At 42.7% G+C, this 22,500-nt stretch overlaps 1 protein-coding gene across 1 annotated transcript in view; it reads right to left on the bottom strand.

Annotated features, from left to right (window-relative positions):
• Positions 1-20,985, bottom strand: part of prdm14 (PR domain containing 14) — a gene marked incomplete at both ends in the record, with an annotated part of 105,745 nt that extends 84,760 nt beyond the window's left edge. Inside the window, 7 exons of the mRNA XM_084325911.1 lie at positions 16,709-16,928; positions 18,185-18,286; positions 18,530-18,732; positions 19,325-19,595; positions 19,723-19,883; positions 20,009-20,062; positions 20,292-20,985. Coding sequence (XP_084182037.1) covers positions 16,709-16,928; positions 18,185-18,286; positions 18,530-18,732; positions 19,325-19,595; positions 19,723-19,883; positions 20,009-20,062; positions 20,292-20,985 — 1,705 coding nt within the window. The remainder of the gene's footprint in view (positions 1-16,708; positions 16,929-18,184; positions 18,287-18,529; positions 18,733-19,324; positions 19,596-19,722; positions 19,884-20,008; positions 20,063-20,291) is intronic.
• Between the last annotated feature and the right edge of the window lie 1,515 nt (positions 20,986-22,500).

Raw genomic sequence — 22,500 nt, 5'->3', positions numbered from 1 at the left:
ATGACTCCACACATGGGGAGAGAAACCCCTTAATACTTTCTAACATCCCGAATGACAATGGCCCACGTGGAGCGACAAGCAGACTTACCCTGCTCGGCATAACCGCATGTGGGCTCCCGGAGAACAGCCCAGCGGGTCGACCGGGGTTTAAATGGTTAAAACAGAAGTGAGAAAATAACTCTTATTTTGTTCCTACACCCTCACACCACAGGCATTCGGGTGCTGGAGTTCTCACTAATTAACAGTAATTAACAGTCATTTATCCTGCAGTTCATTCTAATTACAAGAGTATTGTGCTGCTTGTATCACATCTCCTGGGTTTTAAAGTCCCAATCAGCAATCTAAATGTATAAAACAAGTGGACAGGTACAAGAATAAAATAATAAACAAGAATGGAGACATGCTTTCATACTTGATTGACAGCTCTTCAAGATTCAAGAGATTTATTTGTCACTGTAAATACACAAAACGTGTAGTAAAATGAAGGTGGCCATGCACGCCTCGATTGTGCAAAAATGCAAATAATAAAATAGAATAGATAATAAAACGCTGGGCAGGGGACTCTTGAGGGGACTCTTGATACAAGGACTAACACTAGACAGGTAACAACAGGTGTTTTCTTTTTTTTTTTTAAGGTTTGTCTTCACATAGGTAATGTTTGTAAAGAGACAGAGTAAAATATTAAAATATTATATTCCAACTAACAATGGGTTAATAAAGTTCCCAATATTGTGTTTTTCATCTACAGATGAGACTCTTCCAAGGCTGCATGTGAGATAATGTGACGATGTGAATAATACACCCCACACCGATATGGTCAAAATAAAAAACTCGATTGGGGCTGGTATTATTATAGTCGCAAATAATCACGGATTGAGGGTTTAAGACCACAGGTATAGCGAGAAGTTTGCATTGGTGGGACGAGAGGAGCTAAAGTGTGCTGCCCCACGGGACAGGACCCCACACCACCCCCCACGGAGCAGGAGAAGACCATCTGCCCTCCTCATGCATGCATACCCCCTGGAAGACACAACACACACACACACACACACACACACACACACACACACACACACACACACACACACACACACACACACACACACACACACACGTATGTATACACATCATGCATGCACTCACACACAATATACACACAAACACATACACACATGCACACACACACATTCACAGAAACGCACAGAAACACACACACTCTCATCGGAGCCACTCAGTAGCTGTATGGAGGGGCTTTGCTGGCAGTGTTTGATCTGTGTCTCCATCCAGCAGGCAGCGTGCAGGTCATTGAGCCTCTTGGTGTCCTGAGGATTAAAGTACAACGGCTCCTGCCGTACTGTCCAGCGTCCCAGAGGAAATCACCAGCAGCGCCGAGAAGCACGGGGTATGAATGACCTGCCACAAGCTGCTCGCTCCCCTCTGTCCTCTTGACTGGGCAGCAAAGGGGCCATTCAACAAACAGCCTCTGGTAAGACAGGTTAAAGGAAAACTTAAGATGAGTGCACTCTCCAGAGGCTCTACTTTCAACCGTGGAGAAGTGGTTATAGCAGTGTTGCCTCACAGAAACAAGGTCCTGCGTTCAATGGTTAGCACTGTTGCCTCACAGCAACAAGGTCCTGGGTTCAATGGTTAGCAGTGTAGCTTCACAGCAACAAGGTCCTGGGTTCAATGGTTAGCAGTGTAGCTTCACAGCAACAAGGTCCTGGGTTCAATGGTTAGCAGTGTAGCTTCACAGAAACAAGGTCCTGGGTTCAATGGTTAGCAGTGTAGCTTCACAGCAACAAGGTCCTGGGTTCAATGGTTAGCAGTGTAGCTTCATAGCAACAAGGTCCAGGGTTCAATGGTTAGCAGTGTAGCTTCACAGCAACAAGGTCCCATGGGTTCAATGGTTAGCAGTGTAGCCCCACAGGGGGTCATCCCTATGTTCCCCGGGTTCTATGTTCCCCGAGTTCTATGTTCCCTGTTTTTTTTTTTTTTTTTAAGGGTTCTATGTTCCCCCATCCGCAAAAGGGTTCTATGTTCCCCGGGTCCTATGTTCCCCTATGTTTCCCATGTTCCAAAAGGGTTCTATGTTCCCCGGGTCCTATGTTCCACCTATGTTTCCCCGGTAGCGATAAAGGCTCGCCCAAGGCTCGCCACAGCAGTGGATTTCAAAGATAGCCACTTTTATAGATAATTCATTTGTATCGCAACAGAGTCACGGATCTAGTCGGGCCACGTAGCATTATGTCGACAAAAATCAAATACAATAAACAAGTGTAAAATAAAGAATTTTAAACGAAGTTTAGCCTATTAAATCATTTTATAAGCGTTAGTTTATTTGCGGCCTGTGTGAGAAGCATCCATCTGCAGAACAACAGCCCAGCTCTCTCTGTCCCCACGCTGTCAGGCCGTCACAGGCCCGCTCAGCAGCGCCACCCACCCAATGGATGAATTGCCAATGGCTGAATTGGAGTATTGCACTGTGCGGGATTGATTGATTGAAAACTTTATTAACAGATTGCAGAATGGGTACAGTACAGTACAGCTCAATACATACAATTGTTAAGGGGATGCAGACCAGAGAAAGACTTTCGTCTTGTTTACATCAGGGTCCCCCATTTTCAATTAATCATATGACATACAGATAGACAGTACTGCTACATCTATACATTTATGACATACCAGATTTGCAAATACAGTACTGTTTGTGATACAAAAAGTGTCCAGAAAAGAGTGTATATACATTTGACGTAGAAACTGTACATTGGAGGAGGTTGGGTAGGTGGGGTGGGGTTGGGTGGGTGGGGGGGGGGACTGTACATTGGAGGTGGGGGGGGGGGGGGTTGAGTAGGGGGTGGGTGGGGGACACTGTACACTGTACAGTGGAATACTGACAAAGCCATACTTGGTCATTTACTGTACAACTGGGTTAGGACATTTGTGGGGGCCAGTTTCGAATTGCAGTCTCCCGTAGGTGTTCTTTGAGTGTTTTTGAAAGTGGGTAGTGATTCACATTCCTTTACAGCTTTGGGTAGGGCGTTCCTGCGGGCAGATCCGCGATGCGTTTATTTAAACTTTATTTAACAGATTGCAGAATGGGTACAGTACAGTACAGCTCAATACACACAATTGTTAAGGGGATGCAGACCAGAGAAAGACTTCCGTCTTGTTTACATCAGGGTCCCCCATTTTCAATTCATCATAAATGTAGTTCCCTCCCCCTTGTATATATTTACTGTATGTCACAAATGTAACAGTACTGCATTGAGTATGTCATAAATGTCATTATAAACGCTTATAAAATGATTTAATAGGCTAAACTTCGTTTAAAATTCTTTATTTTACACTTGTTTATTGTATTTGATTTCTGTCGACATAATGCTACGTGGCCCGACTAGATCCGTGACTCCGTTGCGATACAAATGAATTATCTATAAAAGTGGCTATCTTTGAAATCCACTGCTGTGGCAAGCCTGGGGCGAGCCTTTAACGCTACCGGGGAAACATAGGGGGAACATAGGACCCGGGGAACATAGAACCCTTTTGGAACATGGGAAACATAGGGGGAACATAGGACCCGGGGAACATAGAACCCTTTTGCGGATGGGGGAACATAGAACCAAAAAAAAAAAAAAAAAAAAAGGAACATAGAACCCGGGGAACATAGAACCCGGGGAACATAGACATGTTCCCCTTCACAGCAACAAGGTCCAGGGTTCGGGAGCATGTCTATGTTCCCCGGGTCCTATGTTCCCCGATTGATTGATTGATTGATTGAAAATGTTTGACCACCAGCCCTAATTCCAAACTCTAACCTTAACCAACTTCGAAAGAGGGCCTAAGCTTAACCAGTTCGAAACAAGGCGGACATTAATAATTAATAAAATAATAAAAATTCATAAAAATGTCAATCAATTAATCAATCAATCGGGGAACATAGGACCCGGGGAACATAGGACCCGGGGAACATAGGGATGATCCCCTGGGTTCAATGGTTAGCAGTGTAGCTTCACAGCAACAAGGTCCAGGATTCAATGGTTAGCAGTGTAGCTTCACAGCAACAAGGTCCAGGGTTCAATGGTTAGCAGTGTAGCTTCACAGCAACAAGGTCCAGGATTCAATGGTTAGCAGTGTAGCTTCACAGCAACAAGGTCCAGGGTTCAATGGTTAGCAGTGTAGCTTCACAGCAACAAGGTCCAGGGTTCAATGGTTAGCAGTGTAGCTTCACAGTGCAGGGGGCCTTTCTGTGTGGAGTCTGCATGTTCTCCCTGTGTTTGTGTGGGTTTCCTCCAGGTAGTCCGCTTTCCTCCCACACCATACAAGACATGCTTGCTGCTAGGTACATTTAGGTACATACTCCTGCAAGCGAGTGAGGTACTGGCATTACAACTGGAGTTAGAATGGGTTATAGTTAGAATGGGTCAAATGTTTATTTTTCCTGTATTTTTAGCCCCTCTTTTATATAGCTTCTCTCTCTTGTAAAGTGTCCTTGAGTCTGAGAAAGTCGCTTCTCTCTCTAAATTCAATTTATTATTATTATTATTATTATTATTATTATTATTATTATTATTATTATTATTATTATTATTATTATTATTATGCAGCAAAAACGTCTTCCATCTTAGAAATAATAGCCAAAGTACGACCGGTTATTATTATTTACAAAAGGATGCTGAAAAACGGATCCATGCTTTCATTTCAAGCAGACTTGATTACTGTAATGCACTTTTTACCGGCCTCCCGTGTGCTCCATGGCCTGTGGCCGTGCCGGGGGGGGGGGGGTTCTGGATGTTCTGGTGGATGGACATGGTGGTGGTTGGATGGGGGGACGTGTGGCATCGTGGGTGGTCTGGGACCTTTGGGACGCCTCTGGGTGCTGTGGGGGTTGTGCATGCGGGGGTCCCTGGGGTGTTGGTGTCGTCTCAGAGCATCCGTGGTGCTGCATGTCTTCTCATTTGACCGCTGTTGTGTCTGTCTGCTTGAGTGTTTGGAGTCGTGGCTCCTTTGGCGTGGCTGCGGGTCCTGGGGGCGCGTGACGTGTCATTCCTCCGTGGAGTTTGTCGGTGGGAGCGTGGGGTTCGCCGGTTTCCTGGTGGCACTCCCGTCGTCGTGCATGGCAGTGTGAGTGGCGCGCGGGCTGTTTGTGTTTTCCTTCAGTCATGACGTGCTTGGTGGTGTGTCTTGGATGAGGATGTGGTGGGGCAGAGATAGAGAGCTAGACAGATAGAGGGATGGAGGGTTAGACAGATAGAGGGGTGGAGGGTTAGACAGATAGAGGGTTAGACAGATAGAGGGGTGGAGGGTTAGACAGATAGAGAGTTAGACAGATAGAGGGATGGAGGGTTAGACAGATAGAGGGGTGGAGGGTTAGACAGATAGAGGGTTAGACAGATAGAGGGGTGGAGGGTTAGACAGATAGAGGGTTAGACAGATAGAGGGATGGAGGGTTAGACAGATGGAGGGTTAGACAGATAGAGGGTTAGATAGATAGAGGGATGGAGGGTTAGACAGATGGAGGGTTAGACAGATAGAGGGTTAGACAGATGGAGGGTTAGACAGATAGAGGGTTAGACAGATAGAGGGTTAGACAGATAGAGGGTTAGACAGATGGAGGGTTAGACAGATGGAGGGTTAGACAGATAGAGGGTTAGACAGATAGAGGGTTAGACAGATGGAGGGTTAGACAGATAGAGGGTTAGACAGATAGAGGGTTAGACAGATAGAGGGTTAGACAGATGGAGGGTTAGACAGATGGAGGGTTAGACAGATAGAGGGTTAGACAGATGGAGGGTTAGACAGATAGAGGGTTAGACAGATGGAGGGTTAGACAGATGGAGGGTTAGACAGATGGAGGGTTAGACAGATGGAGGGTTAGACAGATGGAGGGTTAGACAGATGGAGGGTTAGACAGATGGAGGGTTAGACAGGGGGACAGAGAGATGACAGGGTGGTGTGGTTATATCCAAGTTTATGAGTCCACTCAGCTGAAAGCCTGGAGCTACAGTCTGGAACATGGGCTGGTAGCAACCATAGTCTGTCTACACACACACACACACACACACACACACACACACACACACACACACACACACACACACACACACACATACGCGCACACACACACACACACACACACACACACACACACACACACACACACACACACACACACACACACACACACACACACACACACACACACACATACGCACACACCACTGACTGCTATTAGACAATCAATAGGGGCTAATAGATCAAAGCAGCCAACCACTCAGTCCCAGGTCTACTGCCACAGACACAGAGAGGAGAGGAGAGGTCAGTCTCCTGCTAAAGGATCTGGTGACGCAGAGGCCTACTGCACGGCCAGGGCTGACCTGAACAGAGGCCTACTGCACGGCCAGGGCTGACCTGAACAGAGGCCTACTGCACGGCCAGGGCTGACCTGAACAGAGGCCTACTGCACAGCCAGGGCTGACCTGAGCAGAGGCCTACTGCACAGCCAGGGCTGACCTGAACAGAGGCCTACTGCACAGCCAGGGCTGACCTGAACAGAGGCCTACTGCACAGCCAGGGCTGACCTGAACAGAGGCCTACTGCACAGCCAGGGCTGACCTGAACAGAGGCCTACTGCACGGCCAGGGCTGACCTGAACAGAGGCCTACTGCACAGCCAGGGCTGACCTGAACAGAGGCCTACTGCATGGCCAGGGCTGACCTGAGCAGAGGCCTACTGCACGGCCAGGGCTGACCTGAACAGAGGCCTACTGCACGGCCAGGGCTGACCTGAACAGGGGCCTACTGCACAGCCAGGGCTGACCTGAACAGAGGCCTACTGCACAGCCAGGGCTGACCTGAACAGAGGCCTACTGCACAGCCAGGGCTGACCTGAACAGAGGCCTACTGCACAGCCAGGGCTGACCTGAACAGAGGCCTACTGCACAGCCAGGGCTGACCTGAGCAGAGGCCTACTGCACAGCCAGGGCTGACCTGAACAGAGGCCTACTGCACAGCCAGGGCTGACCTGAACAGAGGCCTACTGCACAGCCAGGGCTGACCTGAACAGGGGCCTCAGGTGGGCCAAGCACAGCCACAAGATAAGGCTTGAAGAGCACTTCAACATGTGGCAGGGCTTTCCAGGCCTCTACAGATTACAAACCCACTGACCACTCCCTCCCTGATGACAGTCAAATAATAATAATAATAATAATAATAATAATAATAATAATAATAATAATAATAATAATAATAATAATAATAATAATAATAATAATAATAATAATAATAATAATAATAATAATAATAATAATAATAATAATAATAATAATAATAATAATAATAATAATAATAATAATAAACTTTATTTGTATAGCACCTTTCATACAGAAAATGCAGCTCAAAGTGCTTCACAACAGAAAAAAAACGGCATAAAATGAGAACATAAAGTGCAGACATATAAAATCACAGTTTTCACATTAGGATCTAACATCCCAACTAAATACATCCCTCTATTTATTATATCTATATCTGTATATATATCCCATGCCTACTCTTACTAGTTACTAATAGTATATTTATACCTGTATCACTGTACATAATTATACTGTACATACATCAATTTAGCATATATTTACCAGTAGTTATATATATATATCACATTTAATCACTTGTACATTGTATATCGCTAATGCACCTTCCCGTTACATTTGCACTCTGGTTAGATGCCAACTTCTTTCCGTTGTACTGTACTTGTGCTGTATAATGACAATACATTTTAATCTAATCTAATCTAATTGCCAATTAATCAGCACAGTGAATCAGATTGTAGCCACATTCATGAGATGGACTGCTGTGCTATAAAATAAAAACCCTGCAGTCTGTTATCTCACTATGATGATGGTCTTATTTTGGAAAGAGTAATGGCCCCTCGATCGCAAACCACAGAGGGGAATTAACCTGAGCCGACCTACGCAATAAAACCTCCAATGGGAGGCTATCATTAATATCACATTAATATGAGATGAATCTGATGGATAGCTCTCCGGAGGAGCTGTTAACATGCCAGGAAGGTAAGTGTGAAATCAATTGGTATAAACGACCCCCGATAAAAGATTGTGCCATGTTTGGAGCGGACGTCCCTGCCTCTAAATCAGCCAATCAGAAAGCTGCCTCTGTCTTTTTAGCACCGCTGCTCGCTAACAAGTCTTATTAAAAGAGCGTATTTTCTTGCCCTGGCAGCTCATTCTCTCACTCTGTCCTCCTCTCTTTCTTCTGGGTCATCCCTCTCCTCCACCCCTCTCCTCTAGGAACAAAACAAGTGGGAGTGGACACTCCTTTCAGTGTCCCCGCTGTGAGAGCTCAGGGGCTGTATACATGGGAGGGGTTGGTCCAATGAAGCCTGATCTACAGTTGTTCAGGCGTCCATATTTCTACCATTTGAAGAGGAGAAGGAGGCTGTTAAACATTCGGTGAGAGGTTAACCTCTGACCCCTTGGGGGACCGTGGTCCATCCGTTAGTAGTGAGTGAGCTGGATGGAGAATACTGAAGACTATTGACCCTGTGCTCCCTTCATCCCTGTGTTCAACCACTCTAGCTAGATTCACACAGGAAGTGGACGTCTCCCTTATGAAAAAGTGCAGAATCAGAATCAGAAAGGTCTTTATTGCCAAGTAGTTTTCATATACAAGGAATTTGTTTTGTTCATTTTCGGTGCGACATTACAGGACAGACAATAGCAGACACATAATAAAATAAAGACGTGGAAGAAAATGAAATGAAATATTAACTAAGTTTTAAGCACAATAGAATAGAATAGAATTATGAAATAAAATATAGGCCAGGGCTGTACAACTGTAAATAAAGAGGTTGAATCAAATAAAATGGGATATAAACTAAATTAAATATATCACAATAGAATATAGTACAATTATAAGTACAAATAAAATAAGACTAGGCCAGGTACAACTGGGCAAGATGTGGTCAAGTTTATACACTAATTTGAATAAAATAACAATACAGTGGGATGGGATCATTAGCAGGGCTGTGCAATTGGGCATTTATGTTCAAAGAGTATGAACAGAAAAGTATGAACAAGTATGTTTTGATTGTATATACAAGTATATAGTCCATAGGGGTGTGTTAATGTAACACAGTGGGAGGTGTCGTGTCAGTGAGGGTATTTATACCATGGTCAATTACCAAAAAGTATCTTTGTATAATTTCTATCATATTTCTAGACTTTTTTTGGTCACTAAGATAATGGAAATTATAAAATGACCAAATGTTGGGAATGCCATGTTATTATCAAGTTTCAAGTTTCAAGTTTCTTTAATAGTTGTCATACAGAAGTACAGAATACTTTCATACAAAATGCTTCTTACTGTTACGCTCCAGAGACTGTGCTAGACAAGATAGTATCAAATAACATAGTATAGCATGTAAATTAGAAGTAGAAAATGAGGTCACAGTGTTCAGTATAGACATATGTACAATGTTCGATGCAGAATAGACGTAACTGAGTTACCATATAATATACAATACTATGCAGTGTACTAATATACAATACTATATAGTGCAAAGCAGAAATGGGATGAGGTACAATTTAGGTACAATTTACAGTAAGGTGTACGAGTTGTAGTGCAATCCTTTATCAATAAATATAAAGTGTGGGGAGTGGGTGCTACAGTGTGTTTGTTTAAAGTGAGTGTGTGCTATAAAGTGTGGGGAGTGGGTGCTACAGTGTGTTTGTTTAAAGTGAGTGTGTGTGTGTGGATGTGTGTGCTATGTGCGTTTGATGGTTGTTGTGTAGTGTTCATTGTTCGTTGAGCAGCCTGATGGCCTGGGGATAGAAGCTTCTTCTGAGTCTTTCTATGCTCGCCTTGAGACTCCGGTATCGCTTGCCTGACCGCAGCAGTTCAAAGAGGCAGTTGTTCGGGTGACTGGAGTCTTTAATGATTCTCTTAGCCTTGCCCCTGCACCGCTTGTTGTAAATGTTCTGGAGGGTGGGGAGCCCCCCTCCAATTGTGCGTTCGGCTGAACGTGTCACTCTTTGTAGTCTGCTTCGGTCTTGTGCAGTGCTATTCCCAAACCAGGAGATGATGTTGCCAGTCAGGATGCTCTCTATTGTACATGAGTAGAAGTTCTTAAGGATCTTCTGACTGACTTGGAACTTCCTTAGGCGCCTGAGGAAGTAGAGGCGTTGTCGTGCCTTCTTCACAACACTGTCAATGTGTGTGGTCCATGTCAAGTCCTCGGATATGTAGGCTCCGAGGTACTTAAAGCTGTTCACTCTCTCAACCGGTGCCCCGTCAATGCTGAGGGGGCTGTAGTCCTTGACCCCCGACCTCCTGAAGTCCACAATCATCTCCTTTGTTTTGCTGACGTTCAGGGAGAGGCTGTTTTCCTGGCACCAGGACCTTGACCTCTTCCAGGTAGGCACCATATGGTTTAAATGAGATTATTTAGTCTCATTAAGTCAGTGTGATGTAATTGGCTTAGTACGTACCTATATATACACATCCTTTACATTCACATTTTGTCATTTAGCTGACGCTTTTAGCCAAAGTGACATACAAGTTTTGTACAACAAGATCAGGAAGGGTACAATCATATCAGCTGAGTAACAATGTTCATCAAAGTGTCGAGTGCTACAGTGTAGGTTAGTATATTAGGACAAGTGCATGACAGTAAGGTTAGTTAGGGTTAGATATATTTTTTTCTAACTGTCATGTGACTAATTTGCCTGATGAAGACTTACATGCTGATATTTTTTTTTTATCTTTTCCCCCCTCCTTTTTCCTCCGTTTTTTCTCCAATCCCAATGTTAGTCGTTATGCCATTTCCCAATCCCCTTCGCTGCGCACCTACCCCCTACAGTCGGTGTGGGAGAGTGGAGGCTATCACATGCTTCCTCCGATACATATGTACCCAGCCCACCGCTTCTTTTCACCTGGCAGCGCGGACTCTCACTGAGAGAGTTCCTCGCTGTGCAGGCGCCCCGACCGAACTGTAGGAGTCGCTGTTTACAACGACCAGGACCCACCCACCGGCTTTCCCACCCTCTAACACTGCCAATTGTGTTAGTACGACGGCCGGCCAAGCCGGAAGCAACGCAGAGAGCTGGGCTCGATACCAGTATCTCCTGCGTTGGTGGCGAGCGCCTTGCCCACTGCGCCACTCAGCCACCTTACATGCTGATACTTTTATGCAAAGCGCCTTACAAATTGTGTCCAACAAGTCAGCAGGAGGGGTACAACTCTGGCAGCTAAGAAGAAGTGGTCTAGCAGTGACAAATTTGAGTGCTACACTCTGCATAGTAGTATAGACACATTAGCATAGTAGTAGGTAGTAATGTATAGTAGCATAGACATAGTAGCAAAGTAATAATAGTAAAAGTAAAATAATAGTAAAAGTAGCAAAACAGTAAAAGACGGACAAAAACATTGCTTTTGTCTTCATTGAAGTGTAGGGAGCCGTAATCCAGTGTGCGGATATCCATTCCCTTCAAATCTTTAAGTACGATTATACCACAATAGTGGGACCATGGTGATACATACGTGACTTATACCATGGCCAGTATGGTCCAATTAAAATGATCATCAAGGTATCACAATACTTTTAAAGAGCTTGTAAGGCTAACCATATGTGCTTCAGATGTTAAACCAGCAATATAATATAACGCTGACATCATCATCATCAGGGTAGACAATAAGTTATAATAAGATTTGAATTGTAAAAGAGTGTCCTCTCTCTCTTTCCCTCTCTCTCTTTCTCTCTGTGTGTTTTATGTCTCTGTTATTGTTTGTTTGTGGGATCATTCGTCTGAACACACTTAAAATACTTTATATATATACTGTATATATATTATACTTTTATTTTAATCCAGAGATCATATATTCCACATATAATATTTAAATATTAACATAGGTTCCATATTGAGGACATCTTATGGGTGTAGAACAAATCATCTCTGCCACACTGCCATGGTTACCATGACAGCAGAGATCAACCTAGCTTCCAGTAGAACTATTGCAGCCTAGTAACACTGTCTGTTTTGTTCATATTTAGTTAATGCCTTCATGTTACATTTATAGATGCATTTATAGATGTGTCTATAGTATTTTAACACATTTTTATTGTATATGTAGAGTACAGTATAATGTATATATTTTCTAGATAAATTAATGTGGTGGCTCTGTTGACTACACTGATTATTGGTGGAATGTAGACGTGGTTAATTGAGAGTACTGCTCCTTTCTCCCTCCTGTGGATTTGATTATAGGTTGCTACATGAAGAGCCTCCATTGCCTTTGTCCTCTCTAGACTCTAAAGACACGGTGTCCAAACATCAATCAAAGTAACCCTTTAGATAAAGAACCAAATAACTCAGTTTTGAAAGTACTCAACCTATACTGTCTTTAACTAATGAACGCAACACTCTAACTTACCACCTTTAGATAATACAGTACTCAACCTCTACCGTCTTTAACTATGAATGAACACAACGCTCTAACTTACCACCTTTAGATAATAAAGTACTCAACCTCTACCGTCTTTAACTATGAATGAACACAACACTTTAACTTACCACCTTTAGATAATAAAGTACCTCTACTACTCTACCTCTACTCCACCCCCTCCTAGACAGTCTCCTCCCCACCGTATGTATATTTCTCTCCCACCCACCCACCCACCCCCTCCAAATGTACAGTCTCCTCCCCACCGTATGTATATATTCTCTCCCCACCGTATGTATATTTCTCTCCCACCCACCCACCCCCTCCTAATGTACAGTCCCCTCCCCATCATATGTATATACTCTGTCAGGATCTATGGGTAACAGTACTGTATATTTGAATATCGTATATATCACAAATGTAACAGTACTAAATACCTGTATGTCACGTATGTCCCTATGCCATAAATGTCATGTATGTTGTGTATGTCATAAATGTCACTATGAATTGAAAATGGGGGACCCTGATGTAAACAAGACAAACGTCTTTCTCTGGTCTGCATCCCCTTAACAATTGTGTGTATTGAGCCGTACTGTATTGTACCCATTCTGCAATCTGTTAAATAAAGTTTTAATTCATTCATGAATGAACACAACACTAACTTACCACCTTTAGATAATAAAGTACTAAACCTCTACTGTCTTTAATGAATTAACAACATTCTAATTTACCGTTAGATAATAAAGTACTCAACCTCTACTGTCTTTAACTATGAATGAACAACATTCTAATTTACCGTTAGATAATAAAGTACTCAACCTCTACTGTCTTTAACTATGAATGAACAACATTCTAATTTACCGTTAGATAATAAAGTACTCAGCCTCTACTGTCTTTAACCTCGAATAAACACAACACTAACTTACCACCTTTAGATAATAAAGTACTCAACCTCTATATTTAACATATAAGGTATAGAATCATGCACCAAATATGTATATACATCCTGATCTCTCTGTCTACATGTCCTTCAAATGTCCTTGGGGAAATTCAGGTGTCATAACAGCATGGCCCAACTATATCTATCTATCTAGTTGGGCCAGTTGGTGTCAGTATAAGGGACAATCTGAGGGCAGCAGATGTCATTCATGGGGCTGTCCATTGTGTCTCAGCCTGACCATTCTGTCCTCCCAGGACCACCTCATTGCTCCACTCTATTGTCATTCATTTGGTACACTGGGGCCTGTTGAGCGTGCCCGCAGCACTAAAGTGTGTAAACCCCAATCCATCACCCAGGCGACACACACACACACACACACACACATGCAGGCAGACATGAATATGCCTTACACACACTGGCATATACATACACAGACACATAACTGAATGTCGGATTACATCGTTGCAGAGCCATGCAAATTGTCCCCCACTCACACTAGTGCTACTAGGCAAGTAACACACTTCTGCAGAGCGGCTAGTCTGCTGCTCTCTTTTCTGTATTCCCTATATAATTTATGGACTTTATGTTGACATAAATAACTCTACTGTCACTTTATACCATGATTCAGTAAAGGCTTTTGGAAAACAATGGAGTTCTATGACTTAAAATAATAAAATGATGCTGGCCTTGTCCTTTAAAATGTGATGTGCTTTTATGTTGCATTATAATTTACTGCATTTTGAGCAGAGCTCTAGATAACTTTTCCTCCTCGTCCAACCTTCTCAGTGCAGGTTGCATATAGAGTCGGGGCCAAACTAAGATCAGTGGTACAGCACATGTGGATATTGGGGTTCATGAAGAAACAGTCAAATCAGAGGATGGTGTCCATAGAGGTTTGATGCAACACATGGATAAAATCAGGCCTTCTGTGTGAGAATTTAGTTGCCATATGACACCATCTAATATCCTTTGTACACAACACCGAATATGTTTTGTGCAACCTGGCAACCCAGAGAGAAAGAAATGTGCACTGGGACATGTATGGAACACTTGACTTCGTAATTATCATGCAAATTGAAGTGTGAGCTATTGACCTTATCTGAGGTATTCAGGTATAGTAGCTATATTCATCGCAAACAATGCAGCCATTTCAGCCTGTGCACACCTGTGTGCGATACAAATGTTTATAAGGTGCTCCAGGCTGTTCACTTTTCAATTGCAAATTGATGAGGAGGTGGATATGTGCACTGTCTGTATCCAACTGTAATACAGATGATTATTACATAATGCTCGGGCCATTGGCTCTCTGGTATATCATCACAGCTTCCTTTTTGCAAGGAAGAAGTCAAAACACTGCTGGAAACCTACTGAACCTGTGAAATGGCATCAGGGATACTAACTTTTAGCAAAGTATTAGTGAAGTATACGCACCACAAGTAGTTCGGTTTGCACATCAAACTCATTCACATCTGGTAGAATGTTATACATGTTCACACTGTGATGATGTGTTTGCAATTAACATGGAGACCACTATAGCCCTTCCATTCAAACAGATGTTCAGCTCATTTGAAAAGATGACAATGTAGCTAAAAAATCCCCAACCATATAGCCTAAAAAGACTATTTTGAGGTTAAATACATGTATTTTAGAACTGGGTAATACAACTGTTCTCATTATTGGTCTAATAACAATTCAGCCTGACTATTGGGAGGTGTTTTCCTATATATGTTCCTATGTAGGTTCACTTTATACTATAGACTACTCTACTTCACAGTGCCAACACACACACACACAATCTAAAATATAGACCTAATTGACAAGCAATAACGTTGACTTTTTGGTACGTGGGTCATAGGAAGTCGCTAAAAGAATCATAATGACAATGTCCTCATAGAGGACAAGTTCACAACTATAATTATTAGCCAGTAACACATTGAACATTTTAATTAATAAAAAAGACTGCGAGAAAGGGCCCTTTCCTTTCAAATAACAACACATCTGCATCACTAAGTGAATAATAAATAGGAAATGTTTGAGACAATATATAAACTACTCTAATGATTTGCTCTAATTAGTTTCTTTTTCTTTTTACCAAGTCGGAAATAAACCGAAAATAAAATAAACAATGTCATGCTTTGACTTTTTATTTAAAAGCGTATGCTTACGATGAAGAAATACAGACACGTTCGATGCGTTTGCAGCTATATATCACAGTAAAAAAGAAAACATTGTCATAGGCTACATTATCAGATAATTAAGAGATAAACATTTATTATGTACACAAATCAACACGTCTGCAATGATAAAAGTTGTGCTTTTAAAGCATTTATAAATAGGTTATACACATCAATAATGTTTTGAATGTTATATTTAATTCACTCAATAGCATAATAATACTAATAAAGCAATAATACTAATAATAATAATTACTTAAGTTTTACATTTAGGCTATAACAAAAGCATTGGGAATGACAGCTTTTAGCCACGAACAAACGTTTAAAGCCTACAACACGAACAGATTCAAATAAATAACGTTAAATAGATTGGCAGAACGATTTAAATGGTTGTGCAGCCTTATTAAATAGGCCTATTTCAAAAACGAAAAACAAGTCCCCTTTTTAAAAATGTCCCGCGAGCAGCAATTTGGATCTTGACGATAGTAACGTAACGGGCCCGGCCGCAGTGATAGTCTCCGCTAGTTCCACGGTCTGTATTCCGGGTTCAGACCCGCCAGCCCCCCGGTGTAGTTCTGTCCCGCCGCGGGCCTCTGGTCCTGCGGGCCGCTCACCGTGATGGTCGACTGGAGGACCGTGCTTTGCAAAAGAGTTCTGCCTGTTGAAAAGTTTTTAAATAAATTATATAATAATAATAATAATAATAATAATAATAATAATAATAATAATAATAATAATAATAATAATAATAATAATAATAATAATAATAATAAAGGCTTCTCGATGGAACAAGACACAATTTCCTTTTTATTTCCTTTGAAATCCTATAGAAAATAAAGTAATAATAATAAAATAATAAAATAATAAAATAATAATAATAATAATAATAATAATAATAATAATAATAATAATAATAATAATAATAATAATAGCAATAATAATAAAATAGTCAATTTGCACATTTGAGAGATTAACCCTTTCACTGCCACTGTGCCACACTACCAAAATTGTTAACCCTTTCACTGCCACACTACAGAAGGTTAACCCTTTACCATCACACTACCGACGGGCGGTGATAGTAAAGGGTTAACCTTCTGTTAAAAAAATGAAAATGAATAAAAAAAAAAAAAATGTCTTATTACCGTTATGAGTTTTCATGTGGTATTTCAGGTCGTGCAGGTCTGGAAACAGGGCCCCGCACACCCCGCACGGGTGGGGCTTGTCCTTGGTGTGGGTCCTGCGCACGTGGCTGTCGTGCGCGGCGTGCGAGGCGAAGGCCTTCCCGCAGTGCTTACACTTGAACGGCCGCTCGCCGGAGTGCTGGCGGATGTGCGTGCGCAGAATACTGGACGCCGTGAAGGCCTGGTAGATGGGGAGAGAGGGGACACTATATTTAGAAGAGGCTACTTTTCTGGTCCTGTACGATAGGGAGATATGCACGTTAACATTATTATTATTATTATTATTATTATTATTATTATTATTATTATTATTATTATTATTATTATTATTATTATTATTATTATTATTATTATTATTATTATTATTTTTTTTTATTTTTATTTTTTTTTAATAACTTTCTTTATTACAGGAAAAATATTGAGTTGAACATTACAGTTGTACACGTTATACATTTCCATTTTTTTTCATTCCCCATTCCCAACCCATCCAAGGAGGTTGACAGTAAACATATCTGCAATACTCATAAATAAATAGAAAAATACTTTAAACATGGAATAGAAAAATACTTTAAACATGGAATAGAAAAATACTTTAAACATGGAGCACGTTAAAATTTGTAACGGCTAAACAACCCACAGCCTGGCATATAGGTTATTATTAGCTCATCAGCTTATCTTGACGAGGAGGGGGACTATAGGTCGAACAAAACAATTATTTTGAGGACATAAAACTGGGAGGTTATCGTCGGGAACAAAGGGCAAAAAGCGTGTCTCCTCTCCTCACGCAGGACCGTAAATTAAAAGTATAATCGGGGCCAAACAAAAGGGTGGGTGTACATCTGGCGATAATTAGCATGCAAGTGTCTCCGCGGCGCGCGCGGCCTGTTCCAGAGAGACGAGACACACCGTGACATGAGAGGAAGCCAAATGGTGCAGGAGCTGGGAGCTCCTGAGGTTCTAATTTAGACCATGTACATTCTACAAGGAGGGGGGGGGGGGGTCAGGGGTCAGCAGCAGCAGTAGTTTTTTTTATTTGATTTGATGTTTTTTTTATTTTCGTGTCTTACAGTATACATGCCCAGCCCATATGGGCTTACAAGACACATAAACAATAAGTATATAATAGTATTGTTGGTGTTTTTTTTAATGGTTTCTACAATGAACTAAGCTATTTATTAAATAAGCCTTTTTTATATACAAGAAGAGTGCCTGGAACTTCCTTATTTTTATATAATAGTATACTTGACAAATTACTTGACAAATTATGACATTGACAATAGGTTATATAGACCAAGATGGCAAAAAAAATACAATAAAACGTAATATAACACAAGCTGTAAGCAATTATGTAAACAGATAAACTAGAGGAGTTCATATACAATGATATAGGATATAGTGTGTTTTGTCTCCAGGTCCATGCTAGCAGTGTGGTCTTACCTTATTGCAGTAGACACACTTGTAGGGCCGCTCTCCAGAGTGCACACGCATGTGTTTGTTGAGACTGGAAGACTGAGAGAAACTCTTCCCACACACAGTGCACTGTGGAGCAGAAGATATACAATCATTATTATATAGCATAATATATCATATAATATATATTGTCAATCATTATTATAAGGACATTTGATATGCATTCGTTATTTTATAATGTGCACCTTTGACCGTTCTGTTTCATTGAAAAATTACAACGAGCCAACAACACACACACACACACCACAACAACAACACCAGGCACACACACACACAACAACAACAACACCAGGCGCACACACACACACACACCTTGTGGGGCCGGTGTTTCTCGTGCACGTGCAGGATGTGGATGCGTAAGCGGTCCCTCTTCTCGAAGGAGCGCGTGCACAGGTGGCAGGGGAACTTGCGGTCGCCCTGGTCCACGCAGCGCGTGTACTTCAGGTGCTTGTCCCGGTAGTACATGTAGGCGAACACCTTCCCGCACCGGTCACACTTAAAACCCTCTCCGGAGTCTGCGGGGGAAGACACGGTATAGGATATTGAGTATATGGGATTTTAAATATTATAAGGTTCGACCTGATAAAAGACAGCCTCACGGTTATGCAGTTATTATTATACCGATTGGATGCTAATGATTTCAGTCTTATGTATATTTTTTCTCCTATAATGTACAGTCTTCCCCCCCCCCATCATATATATATATTTTCTGTTAGGATCTCTGGGTAACAGTAGGCTACTGTATATTTGCATATCGTATATATGTCATAACTATGTCATAAATGTCATGATGTCATGTATGTTGTGTATGTCATAAATGTCATGTATGTTGTGTATGTCATAAATGGCATGATGTCATGTGTTGTGTATGTCATAAATGTCATGATGTCATATGTTGTGTATGTCATAAATGTCATGATGTCATGTATGTTGTCATAAATGTCATATGAATTGAAAATGGGGGACCCTGATGTAAACTAGACAAACGTCTTTCTCTGGTCTGCATCCCCTTAACAATTGTGTGTATTGAGCCTTACTGTATTGTACCCATTCTGCAATCTGTTCAATAAAGTTTTCATTCATTCATTCATTCATTAATTCACCCACCTTCGACTGGCACCATCGCGTTGTTGTTCTCCTCGGAGTTCTTCAGTGTGAGCGGGATGCCGAGGAACTGGACATACCCGTCCCCGTACCAGACCAGCAGCTCCTGGGCCGCACAGACCTCCTTGCAGGCCTCGTAGAAGATCTGGCCCTGGACCTGCACCGCGATGAGGTTCTGCTCCTCCGGGAACCGCGCGCACTTCACCAGGGACATCCAGTTACCGGGGGCCCCCCGGCCGTCCACGAAGTGACTCAGCCGTCCGTTCTCAAACACCTGGGGGAGGAGATGGATGAATATTACGCACTCATTGTGAACAAATTACGCACGAGGGGATATGTTTCAAAATCAACAAATACATAACGTCGACTCGTGTAATTGAACCTATATGAGTGAAGCCTACCTCCCACATCAACGTGTTGTCGTCGTATGTTTTGATCTCACTCGTATTGACCAGTTTGCCCTGGAACGGTCCGAAGCGGGTCCCTTTGGCGATGCCGCCCTTCTCCGTGAACACCCCGTAATGGAACACGTTCCCGCAGTTCGTCTGGAGGATCGTTAACCCTAGAAACACAAAACACAAGTCAGACATCCGAATTATGATGAAACCAGTTGTGTTCGGCCATGCAGTCAGATATTATTACTGATTAAATATAGACAATAAATAAATACAATCTGGGCACACATACCTTCTGGGAGTTCTAGTGTTTCTGTGTCCAAGGAAATAAGGTAACTGTCCGAAACTGAAAGAGAAAAAGACGACTATTATGAGAAACGAACAGAGAAACGTCAGATATATTTCCGAGGGTGAATGAATGAAAACTTTATTTAACAGATTGCAGAATGGGTACAATACAGTACGGCTCAATACACACAATTGTTAAGGGGATGCAGACCAAAGAAAGACTTTCGTCTTGTTTACATCAGGGTCTCCTATTTTCAATTCATAATAGTTTATCACCAGAAACCCACCGGCGTTCCCGGGCAGGACGACTCCCGAGATGGCGTGGCCCACACTCTGCTCCCGGCTCTTGGAGTAACCGTACAGCACCGTGAACAGGTCGTCCTCGCTGAAACTGTAAGTGCGTGTTTTCTCCTGCAGCGACAGGTCCGCGCCCCCCCTGTGATGATGGCGGAACACCGCGTCCTTGTTGGGCGGCGAGGTGGAGGAGGAGACCGAGGAGGACCTCTCGCTGGACGGACTGCTGCCGCTGAAGTGCTCGTGGTGAGTCACCAGCTCGGCCAGCTCCTCGTGTTTAGAGTAAACGGTGTGTGCTCCCGGTAACATCTGGTGGTGGTGGTTCAAGTACGGGATAGTGGTGGAGACGTTTATAATGCGCTCGTGGAGCACGGACGCGTGGTGGTGGTGGCCGGTGTGATGATGATGATGATGACCGAGGAACGGAGGGGCTCCGCCGGCGAAGTTGAGCGGCATGGCCGCGGCGTGGGTGTCCGTGACCAGGCGGCCGAGCGACTTGAGCGGGTGGAGCTGGAGGCTGTGCGCGGTGCCGGTGAAGAGGTCCATGTACTGCGGGCCGGGGAGCGGGGCCTGCGGGTAGAAACCTGAGCCGCCCCCGAGGGGGACGCCTTTCAGCAGGCTGGCGTGGTGGTGGTGGTAGCTCCTGTCCTTGACCTGCACGGGGATACTGGCCAGGGACACCGACATCACAGCTGACAGAAGAGAGTGTTTACGGTGTTAACTGGAGAGAGAGAGAGGGGGGGAGAGAGAGAGAGGGGGGGAGAGAGGGAGGGGGGAGAGAGAGAGAGAGGAGACAGGAGAGAGAGACAGAGAGGGGGGAGAGAGAGACAGAGCGGAGAGAGAGGGGGGAGAGAGAGAGAGAGACAGAGCGGAGAGAGAGAGACAGAGGGAGAGATAGAGAGAGAGAAGAGAGAAGATAGGAGAGAGAGAGAGAGAGAGAGAGAGAGAGAGGTCAATTTGGGCAAAAATCCAATGCAAAACAAACTTGATCACGTCTTTTAAGCTCTGGTATTTCAATATCAATCTAATATATTTAATGTATATATGTATATATACAAACTTAAAAAAACGTGTACTTTTATAAACAATGAAATCCAAAAGTTCACAAATCAATTAACTCAACCTAAATAGTATTCTGCATATAGTATATGGACTGGTGACCCACAAATAATACGCAAATAGCCAAATTAATAGACCACTGTGGTGTTTAAAATACTGGATGAAAGGGGAACGAATTGAATGAATGAATGAAAACTTTATTTAACAGATTGCAGAATGGGTACAATACAGTACGGCTCAATACATACAATTGTTAAGGGGATGCAGACCTGAGAAAGACGTTTGTCTTGTTTCCATCAGGGTCCCCCATTTTCAATTCATATAGACATATATGACATACATGACATACAGATAGTCAGTACTGCTACATCTATACATTTATGACATACCAGATTTGCAAATACAGTACTGTTTGTGATAATTGTTATTGAACAGTGGAGAAAACGGACTATAGTCAATTTTGGACAGCAGCCGATTTGGCGAATTTTCCAGTTGACGGGACACACATCAATTAGCTTTTAAAACGAGTTGCTATTGCATGCATTCTGTGGATTTTAGGAACCGTATCCCGATTAGGCCACCTAACGGGCAGACGAGACGGGCCTGTGTGGCCGGGAAGTGAGACAAATCAGGGTCATGACACTGTAATTAAACGACAATGGGTCAGCGGCAAAGGTCAACATTAATGAAGCTTGCCTTTTTATGGACTATACAATAACAACGATTTAGTAGAGGCATCAGTAGGCGACATCAGCATTCTTCACATGATACGGACTAGTATAGATATAATGGCCACAGCACAAATAAAGATTGTAAGTTTAAATCCAATTACCCCACAAACCGTGCAGCATCCCTATAATCATCCAGGCAATATCATTGACCAGAGGATTTAGCCTAACCCCTTTATACCCAACTGTATAAATGCATGTGAACATGTCGGTCCTACTGACACATTCACAAATACAAAAGCAACTTACCCGATAGGATTTTTAAGTGCAACAATTCACATGTGTTGCTGGAGTAGAGTTGGTCCCGTCATGTCCTGTTAAAACAAGTCCCCGTTTTTCTTTTTTAAGTGAAACACAAGGATTTCCTGAACAGGATGAGCGAGATGAAAGTTCAGAGTGCAGAGCTGACTGCGTG

Source organism: Notolepis coatsorum (genome assembly GCF_963971535.1).
Source record: "Notolepis coatsorum genome assembly, chromosome: 12".
Classification (NCBI taxonomy): Eukaryota; Metazoa; Chordata; class Actinopteri; order Aulopiformes; family Paralepididae; genus Notolepis; species Notolepis coatsorum.
Note: the sequence above shows the minus strand (reverse complement) of the source record. Positions and strands in the feature narration are given on the sequence as shown.